This window comes from Puma concolor, chromosome C1 (genome assembly GCF_028749965.1).
Source record: "Puma concolor isolate L17-30 chromosome C1, mPumCon1.1.hap2, whole genome shotgun sequence".
Lineage (NCBI taxonomy): Eukaryota > Metazoa > Chordata > Mammalia > Carnivora > Felidae > Puma > Puma concolor.
This window is the reverse complement of record NC_141674.1, coordinates 164,468,912-164,491,127: the sequence shown is the minus strand read 5'-3', so window position 1 is coordinate 164,491,127 and position 22,216 is coordinate 164,468,912. Positions and strand designations below refer to the sequence as shown.

Genomic DNA, 22,216 nt, shown 5'->3' with positions numbered 1-22,216 from the left:
CGCTACGGTTTAATAGGACGTTAGTTAATACTTCAAATTACAAACAGAAAAGTAAAATCCATATGTTTAATCATTAAACACTAAGTGATGATGGCTTCATGGTTAGATAAGAAAGTGTTCTTAGTTTTAGAAATGCATATCAGAATGTGAAGATAGGTGAAATGATGTGTTATCAGGGATGTTTTCTAAAATGCTTAAGAATGAAGTTCGTATGTATGTATCAACCTGGGAAATAATCTGTAATATATTATTAGGGGTAAAAAGAAAGTTGCCGCAAACAGCCCTAATGTCCATCGGTGGATGAATGGACCAGTTATGTTATGTATGCACAGTAGAATATTATTCAGCCATAAAAAGGAGTAAGAGTACAGAATGTGTATGAACCTCAAAACATGCTTAAGTGAAAGAAGCCAGAAACAAAGTCATGTGTGACTCCGTTTGTATGAAATATTTAGAGGAGAGAAATCCATAGAGACAAATGCAGATTGGTGGTTACCAGTGACATGGGGAGGAGGAAATAGGGAGAAACTGGTTAATGGGTAAGGAGTTTTACTTTGGAGTGACAGAAGTGTTTTATCACCAGATTGGGAGAGGTGGCTGCACAGCATTGTAAACGTACTGAACACAACTGAATTGTTCACTTTATTTTTGTTGTTGTTGTTTGTTTATTTTGACAGAGAGTGCACATGTGAGCGAAGCAGAGAGAGAGGAGAGAGAATCCCAAGCAGGGATTCCTGACAGTAGAGCCCCATGTAGGGCTTGATCTCACAAACCATGAGATCATGACCTGAGCTGAAGTCAAGAGTCGGATGCTTAACCAACTGAGCCACCCAGGCGCCCTGAATTGTTCACTTTAAAATGGTTAATTCTAGGGGTGCCTGGGTGGCTCAGTTGGTTAAGTGTCTGACTTCGACTCAGGTTGTGATCTTGCAGATTGTGGGTTCAAGCCCTGCTTCGGGCTCTGTGCTGACAGCTCAGAGCCTGGAACCTGCTTCGGATTCTGTGTCTCCCTCTCTCTCTCTCTGCTGCTCCCCCGCTGATGTTCTGTCTCCCTGTCTCTCAAAATAATAACATTTTTTAAAAATGGTTAATTCTAGCTCATGGAATGTCACCTCACTAAATTACTCAAAAAATAGTTGGAGCATAACTTTTTCATTAATAAAAAGTTTACAGTTAGATGAATAAATGTGTAGATATGGAAATCACTATAGGAATGAATCCCTAAATATAAGTAGAATTTTAAGAATGACCTGCACCAGGATGTAACAGTGGTGAAAAGGCTGTTGAGAAGCATGAACAATTTGGGAATAAAGTATGCTTCAGTAATTGTTTCAAGTGGCTATATGGTTTTTATTCATTGTTTTTTAGTTATCAAATAAAATAGCAGTTCTAAAAAGTGACAGATTCTGATTTTCAGAATGTAAAGAGTTAACCTGGATTCAGGGAGGAAAACTTTGTCTCCCAACAGCAAAACTGTTAACTGTGAAGAACAGAATGACTTGTAAAGAAAATTGAATGTCAGAGAAATAATTAAACTCTACTTTATGTGAAAACATTCATCAATTCTACATTTCCTTAATAATGCTTCACGTGACATACAGGTGTAGCTGATCAGTACAGTGGGCAGTAATGACCCATGGTTACTTATATATTATAAATAAATTTTAATGAGTGTTGAGGTATGACTGTTCATATTTTTACCAAATACATATTAGGTTTTAAAGAACATGTTAATTATTCAATCTTCTTGCCCCACTCACTGAATTTAATATTTTAGCCTTCTAAAATTGCTGCTAAAAGGCAATATCATGAAGTTGAATTGGAGACATGGTAATCTAGACCAAAACTTGGATACTGTTGGTTATAAATTATTGTATTTTTAAAGGTAATATGTGATTTTTGTGGTCTTTTACTTGAAAGAGTTTCTACCTCTTCATGACTTTGCTTTTCAGTTATACTCATTTTGAAATTTTGTTGTCAGTTTACAATTTCACCCTGTTTCCTTTGTGGACAAAGACAGATTCTTTACTCACCGTAGCTCCTTAACAGTTACTCTGATATAAAACTTGGGAGTTTTTGTCGTGGATTTTGCTTTTGAAACTTAAGTATTGCAAAATGTGTGTGGAGTAGAAGCTTAGTAAGTTTTTTTAAAAATGGAAGCATTGTTTCATAGCTGGGTACTTGGAAGACTTCACTCATAAGTTAATGATGACACAGAAAAGGTTTTATTATTGCTTTGTTGACTTAAAAGGGAATAGAATCAAATCTTTTATTTCTGACACCTAAACAATATTTTATTTCAGTATTTATTCCTTGAAATAGGAAAGAATAGTGACAGTTAGAAAATACTATACCTGTTTGTTTTAATTCCAAGGTGGGGGTGTGGCGGGGAAGTATTGTGTGCTATCACGGCCTTCCTTCTTTTCCCCTGAGTGTTTAAATTACACTGTAGAGGGGGAAAGGATGATAGTGATACCACCTCTACTTCATGCATTTTACTAGGAGCCTGAGACCTGGTTCTTCGTTTTAGTAGGCCTTGCTAAAAATCTTTGAGCCCTTACTTCCCCATCTGTCATACTCCTAGAATAAGTACTATTATGAAGATCAAATGAGAGAGAGAGTACAGAGAAGTCTATTATAACAACACTATGCAAATGCTAGTTATTTATTATTCATTCTGTCGTTAAGCATCTATTGTGTGCAGAGCATGTTATTAAACACAGGAGATACAACGGTGAAAAAGACATTGTCCTTGCACTTACAGAATTTGTGGTCTATCAGAGGAGACTGACATGAAACAAAGTATGAGACTAAGGAGAATGAGAAAAGGGTCATTCCCATTCATTTCACAAAGTATTTCCAAAATACTTTTTTTTTCTTCTATCGTCATAGACATAAGTTAAATATTTCATTCTCAAGTGTAAGCTTTTGCATCCATGACAGTCCTTGGAACTGTGTGAGGGGAATCTTGATACTTAATCCTTGATTTTTGTGAAGACTAAACATGAGGAAAATCATACCTTTAGCAATAAGAAACTCCCTTATTTAATTTGGAGGGGTAGTGTCTAAACTGAAAAGCCAAAGATCATAAATTTATGGAATACTTGGTCCTCAATCTATAGCCAGTGATCAATGAAAACCTTTAATAGATTACTCATATAAACTAAAAAAGAATTGTTCATTAGTATGTAATTAACCTTTGAGTAGCTACAGATGGAATGAAGCAATGGTACAGACAATGCCAAAGTAATTTACTTTTAGACCAGAATAACAGTTTTTTTTCAGCATCTGTCTTATCTTACCAAAAATGTTTTACTTTGACTAAAAAAAAAAAAAAATCATAACATGGTTTATGATGAATGTCTATATAGAATATTTAGGAGAGAGGGCATTTGTGATTTTTTAAATTCTGTGAGATGATACTGTAAAATATGCCAATTTTCATTTTATGTCTCAGAAAAATTAACAGTGTAGCTGTGTTGGTGAGGTTGTGGGCATAAATAAGGAAATCGGGACCTCTGACCAACTTTATATTATTTAAGCAATTTCATTTCACCTTCTTTGGTATTTTTTAACCCTCCCCTGGACATAGAATTACTGTGGTTCTCTCTAGAATAGTACTAAATAGTACTCTGTACTAGGCTGTGTGCTGTACTCTGGGGATACAGAGAGCCAGATAATCCCAATCTGGCAGAGGTGATGAACAAGTAAACCAAAAATTAACAATCCTGGTGTGGTGAATACTACGTAAATGAGCACACATATGTATATATGGCTCTGGGAACACAGAAATGGACTCCTAATTTATTTTCCTATCCAAATTTATACTGAGTGGACTCTTAAAGATGAGTGAAAAAATTAGCAAGATGAGAAGAAGGAGAGGAAAGCTTTTCTAGGTAGAGAAAATAGTGTGTATTCACAAGAACTTCAGTTTGTGTAGTTCAGAACAATTAAATATTTTTTTTCATAGGTTCAAACTAATGTGAAAGGGTGGTCACAGGTACCAGATTATAAGAGATTATAAGAGATTATTATAAGATTATACTATATATTCTGGGCTAAAAATACATGTCCAACCCTATTTCATATTACAGAAATTAATGAGAGAAACTTACTAGACATGGATCTCAAAATCAAGCTGATGCAGCAGGGAGGGAGGAAGTTTGGATAATATGTATTAGGTTCTTCATAACGTGGTTTCTCGTGCTTGGTGTCATTAATAAAGAGCTATAATTTATAGTATTGACACTGATGACTGCAGTATTACAGAGAAATGAGTTTTCTAATAAGCAGCTTATTTTTTTTAAGTGAAACTAAAAATTTCCCTTATATTTTCATCACCATACACCCATTCTTGTCTCAAATACAATATTTTAAACACAATTTAGCCTTTTAATGTTCCGAGTTATTGTGAGCATCAATTTTTGTTCTGTGCTTTAATGCATTGTTGCAATTTGTTGTTGTGGGGGTGCGAGAAACTATTTGGCCCAAGAGACTTGTTTAAGTTTCATTCTTTGGATTTTTATATTTCTGTCATTGATCAGTTAATAGGATCTAATGAGTCTAATCTTCTAAATAATTCTACATTCAGCTTCCTGGTTAAGAGACCAAGGGGTGGAAAACAAAGTTCCTGAGCTTTTACGTACACATGCTTGTTATATTTCTTTATTTAATTTCGGGTTACTTAAGGGTAATGTAAGTCCAAATAAGTAGATGTGTTTGTAAATTAAGAGTTTTCCTACCATTTTATTAAATTCATATTATGACTCACTCTGGAGTATTGGTAATTATCACTAACTTCTGCATCTTTAATATTTGGGGGTGACCCAAGGGAATTAAATGGACTCCCTTAATTTGGAACTTTTTAATATAGAATCTACCAGATTAACGCCTCCAAAACAAAGGCTGTGAAGTGCTCATTTTTAAATAAGGACTAGGACAAATCACCATTAATTTATCAGATTTAAATTTTGATGTGTACAGATTACCTAGATCAAGGGCAACTAAGTCATCTAGATATTATTATATCTACTATCATTGGTTCCGTGTCCAACACAGTACTTTGTTGCATTTTAGGTATCCATGATTCTTTGATTATTGTGGTTTCTTCTGTGGAGGCTTTCATAGTTTCCAGAAAACCAGAAACTTGCTTAATTGAGTTTCCAGGATAAATTTTTCACTTTCAAGTGAACAGAGACAGTGAACATTCATTCTGACTCCCTTGATGTTTCTAATTTTTCAGATAATCAAAAGAGCATGCAACATAACTAAAAAATACCTTCTGCAGGTAACCTGTAATATATAAGCAGTCCCAAGGCAAATGGTAACATAAAAACTTTGAAATATGTTATCCAGTCATGTTGTTACCTCATTTAAATTTTTATAGAAGTTGCAGTCTTTGTACAAATGCTAAAATACAAAAACTGATGTGTACTGATTAAACCTGCTCGAGCAGTGTGTTTTGTTTATTCCTTGATATTCTGTTAAAGATATCCGATATCCTTAATTTTCACTTGTTAGCAGCAGTAAGAAACGTTTAGTCTGATGCTGTTAAGGTACATAAGTTGTTTCTTCTCTAGAGTGAAGTCACCCTGCTGAGAAATGAAGTGGCACAGCTGAAACAGCTTCTTCTGGCTCATAAAGATTGCCCTGTAACCGCCATGCAGAAGAAATCTGGCTATCATAGTGAGTAATGTGCCATCACCTATAGCCTTAGGCTGCGTCGGTGAAATACTGCCAGAGTGAACCACGCTACAGTTAAAAAGACAGAGGCTGCAGTTCTAATACTTAATATTAAATATCAGAACTTCTGCAAGGTTATTATGGAACAGGGAATATACTTTGTAGAATCTAGAGTTTTTGAATTTTCCTGTTTCTAGCCTTTTTTCGAGGGATTACTATACATCAACAAAACAGGTTAATAATTCAAAATATACTGTAAGTACTGATGGTATTTCATCTTCCCAGGGTAACGGTTGGTCTTAGAACGACAGAGTGAAACACTGCTTCTTTTCCAGCCTCCATTGAGTAACTTTTTTTTAATTAACTATCTTGGTTTAACAATATATAGTACCCATTTATAGTATCGGATCCTATTGTTCTTAAATATCAGCATTATGCAGTTTTTTTTATTGTTGTGAATCTTTATGTTGAGTCTTTTGGTCATAAAAATGCTACAGTAGAACACTACTTCCATTATCTGCTTCTAAGTTTCCTTTTACATGTTTTCCCCAAAATGAGATTCTTCTGTTTTTCAGCATTTTAGAGGTTAATTGTGCTTTTTCTTTCTTGTAATGTCCTTCTTTTTTGATAAGATGCACAATATTGGAGCCAGCTGTTACTCTTGAATAAATGGCCAATTTTGTCCATCGTACACAAATTTGTAACAAGTAACAGAGCTGGGAAGGCATTAGGCAACATTCATAATATATAACCCACAGCTTTTGTTTTTATGATTTAGTGATATTTCAGGATATTTGTAAATGTGAAGATTGTTTCAACCATATGTATCCACTTCATTTTAATTTGCCAGTGTCAGTAATTCAAAAGAAAGAAACATTTTGTATTGGATGCAAACAGTTCCTCAGGTGCTCACGATAAAACTTAATGGCCACCATCTTTACTTGTAGTCATTGTAAGCAGTTTCATCAGAATGGGCAATATTTTTTAATTTAAAAGATTCAGTAGATTTAGCAACTCTCTATTGCCATATATATTTAGAACATTGATTTTTGTCAGTTTTGAGCAAATAAATCTCAGTCCTTTGATATCTAGTCATTTTCACAGGATGGTGAAACACATTGTGGAGTAAATTGGAACCATATAGAAATATGTTTGGGGTTTGTATTAACAATGATTGCTGCAGGGATGAGGCCATTATGGCTCCCATCTGACTTAACAACATAATTTCTGATAGAAGCTACTGAGTTCAGCATTATGCATCTATGATTTTCTTAACAAGAGAGCGCTCCTGAATTTTGATAGTTCAAAAAGAATATACAAATGATTCTATAAAATTAGAAGGAAAATGAATTCTTCCGTTGCATCCAACTAAAAATTTATCTCATCTGCAATTTTTTAATCCCATCAGTTTTATCTCTTATCAAGGTAGCATGTGCACAGCAAAGGCAAGCCAATTTTTCATTTTAAGCAACAATTTATAAAGATATTTTTAAGGTATAAATGTGTGGGTTTATATGCCATACCCTTAAATAAACTGAAAGTCTAGATTAGTAAATTTTTAGGAAATACATATTATGCTAGGTTGTATAGATTGCAGGAAATGAATAACACATTTTGGACATTTGGAACTATTCCTGCCTTTTTCCTACCTAGTCCTCTAGATAATCAAATAGAAGTAAAATACAGTTTTAGTATAAAATTAGTTCTCTTTAGCTCTTGGGAGATAATTGGATTTTGTAGAAATTGTAAAGTAATTTCTGTTTTCAAGTTTGAAGGAGAAAATCTGACTTTTGTTTAGTAGTCAAGCCAGATGGATTGAGTACTTACATCTTGGAGAAAATGTGGGGAAGTTCACAAATACTGAACACTATGCATGTCTTAGCACACAGCTATTGCTGATGGTGAACTGTAATAGTAGTTAAGACTTTCAAAACATTTGTGAAGTCAAGGTTTAATAGAAACTAATGAATATTACAAAAATCTTTCAGATAAAGGTGACAGTATAAAAGCACACTGCCATACGGTCTCACTTCTAATTGTCAAAGTCCGTGCATCCTAGGATGAAACCCCTCAGGCATGGGAAAACCATGACAGTTGGTCACCTTAAACAGTATAAAACATGAATGAAAATAGGAATATATTTTTGATGTTTGGATTCTATGAAAAATAAAGCACAAGAGTGATCTTATTACCATTGATTCCTATTTTCTAAATCTTGGAGCATAATTAAAATTGTATTATACTTGCTTCTGTAATCTTAAGTGCGAAGGAAACCTTCTTTGGGCCCTAAATGTAATTGAGAGCTTATATTTTCATTAATGAAAATATGTATGAACATAGGTAGAAAACTTCAGAGCGTGAATTGTCAAACACTTGGGAGTTTTTTAGCTTTAAGTAGGGCTGAAAAGGGCTCTGTGAGTGCAGTAAGAACTCTTCTCTTTCTAGTGCTTATGGTTATGTTGGTGATTTTTCTCTCCTCACCTTCCAGAAGTGGACATAGGTGCAGGTATATCCCTTTATAAAAGTATTTTACATATAAAATGTATAATTACGCCATTTATAAATCGGTACCTGGTACTTTGTATAGCCTAAAGATTTGCTTTGCCTAATTCTGAAAGTCTGGAGATTAGCACTTGTCTTTAAAATGTACTGTTTTATGTTGTCATTGCCTGCACTCTGTATTTACATTTCCTTAGACCTCTCATCATAGATCAGCCTCTTTATTTTTAAATTTTTTATTTTGAGAGAGAGAGGAGTATGGAGGGGCAGGGAGAGAGAGTCTTAAGCAGGCTCCACGCTCAGCTCAACTGTGAGATCGTGACCTGAGCAGAAATCAAGAGCTGGACACTACTGACTGAGCCACCCAGGCACCTTAGCCTCTTGATTTTTGAAAGCTGGTGTATCCCTAGAACTTAACATTGAGAGGAAGGTCCATTTGTTTCCATATTGAAGAAGAGACGTAAAGGGGACTGTACTCTTGTCAGTTTGAGTGCCATTGCCAGGGTTTGGGTTTCTTGAACACGTAACTAACTGTTCTGTTGGCTATGTAACTGAATTAGAAATATTTTATAACATTTGTTATTGCCTCATCAGAAAAGGATCCTTTCTACTTTATATAATTTTAAAAGGTTTATTGTGATTTTTTTATCATATCTTGAGGGGTGATTTTGCATTGATAGCAGATTTATAGAGAAGAGGGGATTCTAATTTATATATTTTTAAAAACTGCTTTCCAGAAAATGCATGGATTTGAGGCAAACTTGTCAAAATTCTTTAAGTCCTATATTTCAGAAAACTCTCAAAATGAGTTTTATGTGAACTAAAATCAAGCTGGCCAGGTTTCTCCTCCTCCATCTCCTGCATCACAAATCATGGAGTAAGTCCTGCTTCATAGCGTCCACAGTCTTTTAATAATGGACTTTCAGAATAGGCACCTGGCCACCAGTAAGCAGGCCAGTCTGCATTGTCAGATTTGACAGCCCGCTTGTTACCTTTAAGCACTAAATAAAAATTATTTTAAAGCCAAGTGAAAAGAAAATGAGGGGTTTCTGGGTGGCTCAGTTGGTTAGACGTCTGACTCTTGGTTTTGGCCCAGGTCATGATCTCACAGTTTGTGAGATCAAGCACCACATTGGGCTGTTCACTGACAGTGCAGAGCCTGCGTGAGATTCTCTCTCTCCCTCTCTCTGCTCCACCTCAGCTCTGTGTCTCTCAAAATAAATAAACTCTATAAAAAAAAAAGTACAGAAGAATACATCCAGTATGATACAATTTTCAGAATGTTCAAAAGTTAAATGCTACTTTCTAGGGATGCATACCTATTTGGTAAAACTTCGAACAAAAAACAAGGTAATGGTTAAAGAGCTATCAGAACAGTGATTACCTTTGATGAAGAGAAGAGCCTCCAGGAAGCATCATTGTTATTGGCGGTGTTCTCTTAAGCTGGGGGCTAGGTTCACAGTTATCATTGGTCCATGCTATCATTCTGTAAGTTACATACACTGTAACTACCGGTGTGGTGTGTGTATCAGATTTTTCACTAAATGAAATTCCTGGATTTGATCCTGTTAAAATGAGAAAGATGTAGGAGATGCATTGTTCCATCCTAAAAGTTGGTAGATTTTCACAAGTACACAGAATGCCTCTTTCTGAATATCTTCCATTGTAGTTTCTAGAGTTTTATATAATTTTTTATTTGAATCCCAATTAATTCGTGCAGCTCTAACAGCTGGTGGCATTTAGATTCTAAATATTGCTCATTCTCATGTGTATGCATCATTAGAGTCAGGTGTTGTAATCACCCATTGCTGCCATCGATGGAAAGTCAGCCAGAATAAATATAGTTCTAGAGAATGCAGAGGGAGTAATTTGAAAATGCAATTTGTATGGAAGAATTCATTTTGTTTATGCGTGTGGGTATAAATTTTCTTATCTTTTAATAAGAATGGCATGTAGGCAAACAGACCGGTTGTGTTAAATTGTCGTTACTTGGTAAGGGTCTGATTATATCTGTAAGAGTCTGTCTCCCAAATTCCCACCTGACTTTTCTTAACACTGTTGAGCAAACACGTCCTCGGCTCGGTTCTGTGAGCTGGGCACGCAGATGCTTCCGTGTGCATGGCGAGGCCTTCACTTGAGCTGCTGCAGGTAAAATCGGAAAGCCACCTTTTGGTTTGCTCAGTTCCAGTCATACCATCGTATCTAAATAACCGCTTTTGTCAAATCCTGACTTTTTACTCTTGTGTGTTGACAACCTACTGATAGATTCTTACAGCTGTTTTTAAGAAACCGTGATTCTTCTTTTTTCCGCTCAGCTGCTGATAAAGACGATAGTTCAGAAGACCTGTCAGTGCCAAGCAGCCCGCACCCTGAAGCTATACAGCATAGTTCTGTCAGCACATCCAATGGAGTCAGTTCAACCTCCAAGGCCGAAGCTGTGGCCACCTCAGTCCTCACACAGATGGCAGACCAGAGTACAGAGCCCGCGCTGTCGCAGATTGTTATGGCTCCTGCCTCCCAGTCACAGCCCTCAGGAAGTTGATTAAAAACCTGCGGTGCGGCAGTTTTAGATACTCATTAGTGACTTCAAAGGGAAATCAAGGAAAGACCGGTTTCCGTTGATGCGAAATCTGTGGTTGTAAATTTTTCTTTTTACTTGAAATTAAATTTGGCTCTAAAGTTGGTGTAGCGGCAGTTGATGATCAGCCTGAACAACAGTTTTTAGTCTCTGGAAAAAGACTGATTTTGCTTTTTTTATAAATATTGTTAGATTTATTAATTTTCTGTGCTCAATGTGTAAATTGTATTATAATTCATTGTGGTTTATTTCACTTTTAATTTGGTGGTGTTTTAATAAATGGGGGTGTTACTGAGTCTCTTCCCACTTCCATTTCTTTTGACCACCTCTTACCCTCAACTGTGATGGTAGTATTGTCATATCATTTATACCAAAGTTCTGCATCGTCCCTGTTGACTTTGTAATGTTAACAAGGTCATAAAGCACTAGCAAGAGAAAGACAGAAATTTGCTTTTAATCTTTTTGCCTTTTATTTTGCACATTATGCAAAAGGAAGAACATTAGAGAACACTTTTTAAGTGAGTGAAACGTGGTAAAAGACATACAGTGCTTTTATGCACCCTCAAACTAAATCAAGGTCATTCGTCGTGCGTTTTCTTTAAGATTTGAAGTAGACAGGAATTTTGGAATCCTCCAACATTTCAAAAGGACTATTTTTCAAGTCTTAAATTCAGTATTTTAAATCCTATGTTTTGAGGCTAATAAAACATGAAATTATATCATCTATGATACAGGGTTATCAGATAGCTAATAATTTTTTGAAATTAGGTTTTGGGTTTTTTTGCAGATTTCAGGTTACAAACTGAGAAGTTTATGCATAATCAAGTATGGTGTGGTTGCCAGAAAAAGCCTAAAAATTACTTAGCAAATTTAAGGCTGTTTGCCCCCATTGTCTTGTACTTGCAAGCTAACTTGTACTTATTCTTGTGAAAGCACTGTCATCTTTTAGTAGCAAATTTTGATAATGTTTCTCGTGGGAAAAAAAAATCAGTATCTATCTTTAGAACATTGTAATTATAATGTGGGAAGCAAGAGTGGGTGTGTGTGTGTGAGAGAGAGAGAGAGTGTGTGTGTGTGTGTATGTGTGTTATGTGTGTATGTTTCTTTCAATAGTTTATGCCAGCAGTCTTTGCTTGAATGTTTAACGATGCCTTCGGTGTGATGCTGGCCGATAGATGATTGCAATTTAAAATGTCATTACTGTGCAGGCTTGGATAACTAACATTCCATGATGTAGTTTGTTTCTGAGGCGATGATTGTAGGTACACTTTTCTCATTATCCAATCATCCGTGGGATACTGAGTTTTCTAATGTGCCATTATCTATTTTTATTCTCCAGTTATGTTCAAGATACAGTACAATATTTTAAAATAGACTAAATTGTGAAAAATAAAGTAGTAGACGTGTGTAAGAAAACTTTGTAAAATAGTTACGAGTCCTACCCAGTAGCAACTTCTGGCATTCAAGCAGGATTCCATTATGTAAATATCTGTAACGCATTTATAATAAGCTGTGTAGTCTGTTCTGCATCTATACTACACTATTTACGAATGTCTCGGTGCCATCTCCTAACGAGACTGACCTTTTAAAAACCTATGTTGAATATCCTTGGTAATTCAAGGAACTATCCCACCTGCCTAAGTTCCAAACTGGGAAACATTCAAATTATACAAATGACATTTCAGGACTTTTAAGTATGAAGATAATAGGATTTTTATTGTTTGGCTTATCAAGAGTGAGCGTTTTTAGTTGATAATTCTACTTCTAAATTTTTTTTTATTTTTAACTGATTTTGTAATTTAAAGCAATGAATTTCTGATCATGATTTTCTCATAGTTATGCTAAGGAGTTGATCTCAAAGGCACAAAATATGAATTCTGCAAGAAGGCAATTTTTTATTGTAAGTTTGGATGGGTTAGGAAAAGCCTCAACTTTTCACTCTCCTAAGTCCTTCAGTACATTTTTCTTTCATTTTATTATTTATGCAAGTTAAAGTTTTTGGTAACAGGAATTCTTGCAACTGTAAAATAAAACTACATAGATGTAAGAAGTCATGTAAACGGTTAATGAACTTACCAAGGTTAGCAAAACTTTCATTGTAAATCAGTCTGTGCTCAGCAAATGAAAATCATTCTTAGTTGTATAAACACAAATTCCATTTTGACTTTCAGGATGTCGCACTACTTCTGTACCTAGCATTTTGAGTCCTTACATTTGCAATGTTACACAAACTGTACTACTTTCTTTTATGTGCAGTTTGCATGAGTAAACCATCAGAGAATAAATTCTATCTTTAAATTATGTTCATAATTTGCTTGTCCTTACCTCTCTTTCGTAAAGTAACAGCACTTGATAATATGCTTTCCGCCCCCTTCAGGATGTTTGTTACCTGAGAAGAACCGGATAGTCTTTCTATTTCTGTGATAAAATTCAGTCCTCCTTAAAGATGTTTCAACTGCAGGGTGCTCAGGCCTTGTCCTTCTCTGGATTCATTAAGCCCCAGCCAGATACACTGAACTTTTAACTTTTGTCCCCAGCCACAAACATTCTCTCAACGACACCCATACACCAGTCCGCCCGCCTCTGGCATCTCTTGGCAACTGCCTGACAAAACATCTTAAACGTAACACATCCAACGTTATGTGCCAACCATTATAGTTCAGTTACAACAACTGTAACACGTCCAGCACTGACTCCTTAGCACCCCCCCACCTTCCCGTCAAGTGTGCTTCTCCAGCAGTCTTTCATAAGACACTTGATGACAGCTCCCTTCTTCCAGTTGCTTAAGCCAGGACAACGGTGGTGGTGTCTTTGATTTCTCTCTTCCCACCTCCAAACTATCAGGAAATGCTGTTGGATTTACCGTCAGAACAATCCAGAATTCAACCACTTCTCCCCCTGTACAGTGCTGTTGCTCTGTACCCTTATTATCGTTCACCCAGTTTACTGTATCTGCCTAGTAACGGCCTCCTTGCTTCCACCCCTCCTCCTTCAGCCCATCCTCAGTACAACAGCTAGAATGGTACTTTTCAAATTAAATCAGCTGCGGTGCTCCATCTACTCCAATCCTGGAGCAGCTCGCTGCACTCAGAGCTGAAGTCCATACAGCGGCCTGCAAGATGGTTTGGTCGCCATCCCGGTGCTGTGCTGGCTCTGAACCCCTCTACCTCGTTTTATTCAGTGAGTGAGAGCTACTCAGCGTGTCACTCATTGTTCTGGGCACATGAAATGCACCAGGAGCCCAAACACAAAAATCCGTGCCTTTGTGGATGGAGCTCCATTCCAAAGAGGGTTGGGGGGGGGTAAGTGTTGGGAACCACAATTAACCTAATACAAATGCTAAAAGTGGTCAGTGCTAAGTGAAGAAATTAAAGATGGAGAGCATGTGAATTGATATTTTGGTCATGTTCAGATTGAGCTAATCTGAAGAGATGCAAAAAAATCACATGGCTATTTTTTAAGGTACACGTTCTAATGAAGGTACTTAATCTGGATTACATGATATTAGATAAAAGATTTCATGAAGACAAGCTGCTGATACCTAACAAAATTTGACGAAAATATTAAAAGGTCAAACTCATTGTTTGCATTGATTTGTTTCAGAGGACAGGAAAGATGATCTTGTCTCTGGCATGTACTTACTGTTAAATGTAGTTTTATTACTTCTACATCTCAGACTGTAGCGTTTAACACTTGACATTAAGAATTTGCTTGTGAGAATATAACTTTAGGAGAAATCTGTTTACTTGTAGGCCTTCATTTGTATAAATATACACTTGCACAGACACAGGGGAAAAAAATGCCTAGAGAACACAGTTATCCAAAAATTTAGTTCTAAAAGACATTTAGAAGAAAACATTTTCTAGGGGCACCTGGGGCGCTCAGCCGATCAAGCATCCAACTTCGCCTCAGGTCATGATCTCACAGTTAATGAGTTCAAGTCCCACGTTGGGCTCTGGGCCGACAGCTCAGAGCCTGGAGCCTACCTCGGATTCTGTGTCTTCCTCTCTCTGCCCCTCCCCCACTTATGTGCTCTCTCAAAAATAAACATTTAAAAAGTTAAAAAAATTTTTTAATCTGACATTTTCTAGATTATCTTGACCACAGGATAATGGTTACTTTTTAAGGCAATTCATACCCTTTTGTATCTCATGTAGTTATGAGAAATCGTTTCTTTACACTATTAATAAATACAAATTTGTTTCTGTAATTCTCTCCCACAGTTAAAAAAAAAATACAGGTCTTTCCAAGACTAACAACAGACATCTACATGGGTGCTCATTGAAGCTAAGTATCATGATCCTAGAGAGCTAGCATCTTTCTGTGTAGAGAAAAACCCACACAAAATCTAGAATGAGGACCTTTCTGGAAAAAGCAATCTACCATTTAAGTAAGTGGTGAGTTGCCAATTCCATGTATTGCCATAGAAAAAGCACAGTGAAAATGTTTCAAAATTAAAGGATTTATTCTGAAATAACAAAGGCCACGTGACATTGAAACCTACAATAAAAAGTATATGCATAGTTTTATTCTATTGTAGCAGTCTAAAGTACAGAATCAAATGTTAATAGTAAAATAAATTATCAAATGTGTCACAGCACTCTAGAAGGGTTTTGTTATTCAATAATGGGACAGTGAGTTGCATCTTTTATCATCAAATGCACATGCAAATTTTTCCAGTGGCTTTCTGAGAAGAGGAAGTCATTAGTATATGGTCATGATCACAGTGCCTTCCTTTGCCTCTTTATTTTGCATTAAATTTTAAATGTAAAGCAATTCCTTCAGCTAGAATGTGTTTAACAAAATGGTTGCCATGGTTTTATCATTACCTCAATTATTTGGGAAGCATTTTTAACTATGTCCGTTATGTCGAATAAAGGTTGGTTTGCTTTATTCACTTACATTAGGTTTTGCATCCCCCACCAAAAGAATGCTCTCCCAAGGAGGAGTTAAGGTGATGGAGCAGCATGGAGACCCTGAGCTTGTCTGGTCCCTGAAACACAGCTAGATCAGTGCCAAACAATTTTGAACCCTAGGAAACTGATCTGAGGATTCACACAACAATCTGCATAACTTAAGCCATAGAATTTGGTAGGTACATGGTACAGAGAGAGAGGTGAACTGGGGGAGAGGAAAGCTGCAGAGGGAAGGGAGGTGTTTTTGGCGGAGAGAGGACAGAGCAAGGGGGAGAGTGTAGTGTATTGTGATTGTGCAACAAAAGCATTCCCCAAAGCTACCTGGAGAGAGAGAGAGAGAGAGTGAAAACACAGGCGAGACTGAACAAGAAATCTGTTCCCAAAACCATTGATGGGGAGAAAGGAGAGGGTTTCAACACCACCAGGATTCTATAAACAGGGGAGTGTAGAGCCTGAAGTTCCGGACCTCAGTGCTGAGCAGTGCTCTGGTGAGGAAGCAGGGTGGATGTCCAGGAGCAGGCAGAGCAACCTGAGGGGGTATGTGTGCCACACAGAAGCAGTTCCCCTACTTGGAGTGCATTTGGTAGAGGCCATACAGCCTCCCCATAGGCAAAGGTCCCAGTGAATTCTGAAGAGCAGCCATGTTTGCTGGTATTGGGATAAAAACACCAGAGTACAGTGAAACCCGGCAACAGCTGTATGTTGTAATTTGCCATAATCTCTGAACCCCTGCCGTTGAACAATCACCCAAATGCTTCTGGGGCAAGCCGGCACCTGGCCATTGCTTAGCAAGACCCTCCACCAGAGAGTCGGTGTAGATGGGTCTAAGCCCCAGGGGTCTCCGAAGTGTAGGGTTTTGAAACACAACTCCGTCTGAGATAAAACACTGGAAGAAGGTGCTGCCTGGCAAGCGGACAGCTTGGACAGGGACAGGGTAGAGGCGGGGAGTGGACAGAGGCCTGAGACAAAGGAGGGGTGCTTGATCACAGGTCGGTGAGGGCAAAGAATTCCTGTGCCAGAGACTAGGGAACTGGGTGGAGCCATTTCCACCTCTCTCATGCTCGCACACGTGCATACCAGCATGCGCACCACACTGATCCACCCCAGTAAGCTAAGTGGTGCCACTTAGTTGAGAATGGAGCTGTTACACCAAGCCCAGCTGCGCCCTCCAACCACATCCCCCAGAAGACCAGCACAAGATACTCCACCTGCTTAGTGTACAGACTACAGAGTGCTCCACAGTTTCAGTTGTAGGGGAAACTGGATATAACTTCATTTGGGTTTCATTCTGTTTGCTGGCTCATTTATTTGTTTGTTTTCTTTGCTTCTATTTTTGCTTAAATTGTTTTTTTTTCTCTTGTCTTTCTCTTTCTTGGATACAGAAAGATAAAATACTTTTTTTAATTTTTTATTTTTTCTAAATTTTTATTCTATTTCATTTTATTTTATAATTCTATTATATATTTTTTTAATTCTTATTTTCTCACTTTTTTCTTCCCTTTCCCTTTTTTCCTCTATTCTATCAAGCTACTTTCAAAAGCAGACCAAAACACACCTAGGATCTAGCTTCCTTTATTTGATTTTTGTTTTGTTTTTAATTTTTTAATTTTAACTTTATATTTTATTAATTTTTTTCTTCCTCCAAATGACAAAACAAAGGAATTCACCCCAAAAGAAAGAACAGGAAGAAATGACAGCCAGGGGCTTAATCAACACAGATATAAACAAGATGTCTGAACCAGAATTTAGAACCACGATAATAAGAATACTCACTGGGGTTTAAAAAAGCATAGAAGACACCAGAGAATCCCTCTCTGCAGAGATAAAATAAATAAAATCTAGTCAGGCTAGAATTAAAAATGCTATAACTGAGATGCAATCTTGAATGGATGCCACAATGGCAAGGATGGACAAAGCAGAGCAGCGAATTGGGGGTATATATGATAAAATTATGGAGAATAATGAAACAGAGAAAAAAGAAGGAAACAAAGGCAAAAGATCATAATACAAGACTTAGAGAACTCAGTGACTTATTAAAAAGTAATAACATCTGAATCACAGGAGTCCCAGAAAATGAAGAGAGAAAACAAGGGGCAGAAGGTTTATGTGAGCAAATTATAGCAAAAAACTTTCCTAATCTGGGGAAGGACACAGACATCAAAGTCCAAGAAGCACAGAGAACTCCCATTACATTCAACAAAACCCGACCATCACCAAGGCATATCATAGTCAAGTTCACAAGATATACAGACAAGGATAGAATCATGAAAGCAGCCAGGGAATAAAAGTCCTTAACCTATAAGGGAAGAGAGATCAGGTTCACAGCAGACCTATCCACAGAAACTTGGCAGGCCAGAAAGGAGTGGTAGGAAATATTCAACATGCTGAATTGAAAAAAAATATGCAGCCAAGAGTTCTTTATCCAGCAAGACTGTCATTCAAAATAAAAGGAGAGAGAGAATTTCTCAGACAAAAACTAAAGGAGTTCATAACCACTAAACCAGCCCTGCAAGAAGTGTTAAGGGGAACTCTTTGAGTGGAGAAAAGACAAAATAAAACAAAAAAGACCAAAAGCAATAAAGACTAGAAAGGACCAGAGAACATCACCAGAAACCCCAACTCTACAGGAAACACAGTGGCACTAAAATCATGTCTTTCAGGACTCCCTCTAAATGTCAATGGACCAAATGCTCCAATCAATATACATAGGTATCAGAATGGATAAGAAAACAAGACCCATCTATATGCTGCTTACAAGAGACTCATTTTAGACCTAAAGACATCTGCAAATTGAAAGTAAGGGGATGAAGAACCATCTATCATGTTAATGGTCATCAAAAAAAAGCTGGAGTAGCCATTCTGATATCAGACAAACTAGATTTTAAAATAAAGATATAACAAGAGATGAAAAAGGGCATTCTATCATTAAGGGGACTGTCCACCAAGAAGATCTAACAATTGTAAATATTTATGCCCCCAACGTAGAGCACCCAAATATATAAATCAATTAATCATAAGCCTAAAGGAACACATTGATACTAATACTATAATAAAAGGGGACTTAAACACCCAACTTACAACAATGCACTAATCATCTAAGCAGAAAATCAACAAGGAAACAATGGGACACTGGACAAGATGGACTTAACAAATATATCCAGAACATTTCATCCTAAAGCAGCAGAATACACATTCTTCTCAAGTGCACATGGAACATTCTCCAGAATAGATCACATGCTAGGTCACAAATCAGACCTCAACACATACAAAAAGATCAAGATCAGACCTTGCATATTTTCAGACCACAATGCTATGAAACTCAAAATCAACCACAAGAAAAAATTTGGAAAGAACATGAATACTTGGAGATTAAAGAACATCCTAATAAAGAATGAGTGGGTTTTCCAAGAAATTAAAGAGGAAATTAAAAAGTACATGGAAGCCTATGAAAATGAGAATACAACAGTCCAAAACATCTGGGATGCAGCAAAGACAGTCATAAGAGGGAAGTATATAGCAATCCAGGCCTTCCTAAAGAAGGAAGAAAGTTCTCAAATACACACCTAACCTTACACCTAAAAGACCCGAAAAAAGAACAGCAAATAAAGCCCAAAACCAGGAGAAGAAGGGAAATAATATCAGAGCAGAAATCCATGCTACTAAAAAATGAATCAATGAAATTTAAAGGACAACAACAACAACAACAACAACAAAAAACAGTAGAACAGATAATGAAACCAGGAGCTGGTTCTTTGAAAGAATTAACAAAATTGATAAATTCCTAGCCAGATGGATCAAAAAGAAAAAGGAAAGGACCCAAATAAATAAAATCACAATTGAAAGATGAGATATCATAACCAATACAGCAGAAATACAAACAATAATAAGAGAATATAATGTGAAGTTATAGGCCAACATATTTGTCAATCTGGAAGAAATGGACAAATTCCCAGAAACATATAAACTACCAAAACTGAAACAGGAAGAAATAGAAAATTTGAACAGACCCATAACCAGTAAAAAAAAATTGAATCAGTAATCAAACATCTCCCAACAAACAAGAGTCCAGGGCTGGATGGCTTTCCAGGGGAATTCTACCAAACATTTAAAGAAGAGTTAACGCCTATTCTTTTGAAGCTGTTCCAAAAAATAGAAATGGAAGGAAAACTTCCAAACTCATTCTACGAGGCCAGCATTGCCTTGATTTCTAAACCGGACAAAGACCCCACTAAAAAGGAGAACTACTGGCACTTTCCCTAATGAATATGGATGCAAAAATTCTCAGCAAGATACTAGTAAACTGGATCCAACAATACATTAAAAGAATTATTCACCACAATCGAGCGGGATTTATGCCTGGGATGCAGGGCTGGTTCAATATTCACAAAATCAATGTGATAGGTCACATCAATAAAAGAAAGGATAAGAACCACATGATCCTCCCAATAGATGCAGTAAAAGCATTTGACAGAATACAGCATCCTTTCTTGATAAAAACCCTCAAGAAAGTAGGAGCGGAAGGGTCATACCTCAAGATCATAAAGACCCTATATGAAAGACCCAGCTGATATCATCCTCAATGGGGAACAAATAAGAGCTTTACCCCTAAGGTCAGGAACACAACATGGATGTCCATTCTCACCACTGTTATTCAGCATGGTGTTGGGAGTCATAGCCTCAGCAATCAGACAGCATAAAGAAATAAAAGGCATCCAAATCAGCAAGGAGGAAGTCAAACTTTCACTCTTTGCAGAGAACATGATACTCTGTGGAAAACCCAAACGACTCCACCAAAACACCGCTAGTACTGATACATGAATTCAGCAAAGTTGCAAGGATATAAAATCAATGTATAGAAATTGATTGCAATTGTATACATCAATAATGAAACAACAGAAACAGAAATCAAGGAATCCATCCCATTTACAACTACAGCAAAACCATAAAATACCTAGGAATAAATTTGACCAAAGAGATGAAAAATCTATACACTGAAAACTATAGAAAGCTTATGAAAGACATTGAAGATGACACCAAAAAAATGGAAAACATTCCATGCTCATGGGTTGGAAGAACAAATATTGTTAAAATGTCAATACTACCCAAAGCAATCTACATTTTCAGTGCAATCCCTATCAAAATAATACCAGCATTCTTCACTGAGGTAGAACAAACAATTCTAAAATTTGTATGGAAAAAAAAATAAATAAATAAATAAAAATAAAATTTGTATGGAATCACAAAAGACCCCGAATAGAAAAGCAATCCTGAAAAAGAAAAGTAAACCTGGAGGCATCACAATTCCGGACTGCAAGCTGTATTACAAAGCTGTAATCATCAAGACAATATGGTACTGACAACAAAAAGAGACACAGATTAATGGAACAGAATGGAGAACTCAGAAATGGACGCACAAACGTATGGCCAACTAATGTGACAAAGCTGGAAAGAATATCCAATGGAAAAAAGACAGTCCCTTCAGTAAATGGTGTTGGGAAAACCAGACAGCAAAATGCAGAAGAATGAACCTGGACCACTTTCTTACACCATACACAAAAATAAACTCAGAATGGATGAAAGACCTAAATGTAAGACAGGAAGCCAGCAAAATCCTAGAGGAGAAAACAGGCAACAACCTCTTTGACCTTGGCCACAGTAATTCCTTACTTGACATGTGTCTAGAGGCAAGGAAAGCAAAAGCAAAAATGAACTATTGGGACCTCATTAAGATAAAAGGCTTTTTTCACAGCGAAGGAAACAATCAGCAAAACTAAAAGGAATGACAGAAGGTATTTGCAAATGACATATCTGATAAAGAGTTAGTATCCAAAATCTATAAAGAACTTATCAAACTTAATACCCAGAAAACAAATAATCCAGTGAAGAAACGGGCAAAAGACATGAATAGACACTTCTCCAAAGAAGACATCCAGAAAGCTGAAAGACACATGAAAAAAATGCTCAACATCAGTTATCATCAGGGAAATACAAATCAAAACCACAGTGAGATACCACCTCACACCTGCCAAAATTGCTAAAATTAACAACTCAGGAAACAACAGATTTTGGTGAGGATGTGAAGAAAGAGGAACACTTTTGCACTTCTGGTAGGAATGAAAACTGGTGCGGCCACTCTGGAATACAGTATGGAGGTTCCTCAAAAAATTAAAAATAGAACTACCCTATGTATGACCCAGCAATTGTACTACTAGGTGTTTGTCCAAAAGACGTAGGAGTGCTGATTCGAAGGGCCATGTGTACCCCAATGTTTACAGCAGCTATATTGACAATAGCCAACGTATGGAAAGAGCCCAAATGTCCATCAACAGATGAATTGATAAAGATGTGGTATATATATACAGTGGAATATTAGTCAGCAATGACTAAATGGAATCTTGTCATTTGCAACAACATGGATGGAACTTGAATGTATTATGCTAAGCCAAATAAGTCAGAGAAAGACAAATATCACATGATTTCACTCTTATGTGGAATTTAAGAAACAAAACAGATGAACATAGGGGAAGGGAAGGACAAAGAA

General features: G+C 36.7%; 1 protein-coding gene across 2 annotated transcripts in view; it reads left to right on the top strand.

The window, feature by feature from the left end:
- The window catches only part of ATF2 (activating transcription factor 2), an 82,453-nt gene extending 69,384 nt beyond the window's left edge, over positions 1 to 13,069 (top strand). For both annotated transcript variants that reach the window (XM_025912567.2, XM_086718935.1), the window contains 2 exons: positions 5,580 to 5,685; positions 10,497 to 13,069. In XM_025912567.2, the coding sequence (XP_025768352.1) occupies positions 5,580 to 5,685; positions 10,497 to 10,723 (333 nt within the window). In that variant the 3' untranslated portion in view covers positions 10,724 to 13,069. The remainder of the gene's footprint in view (positions 1 to 5,579; positions 5,686 to 10,496) is intronic.
- The last annotated feature ends 9,147 nt before the right edge of the window (positions 13,070 to 22,216 follow it).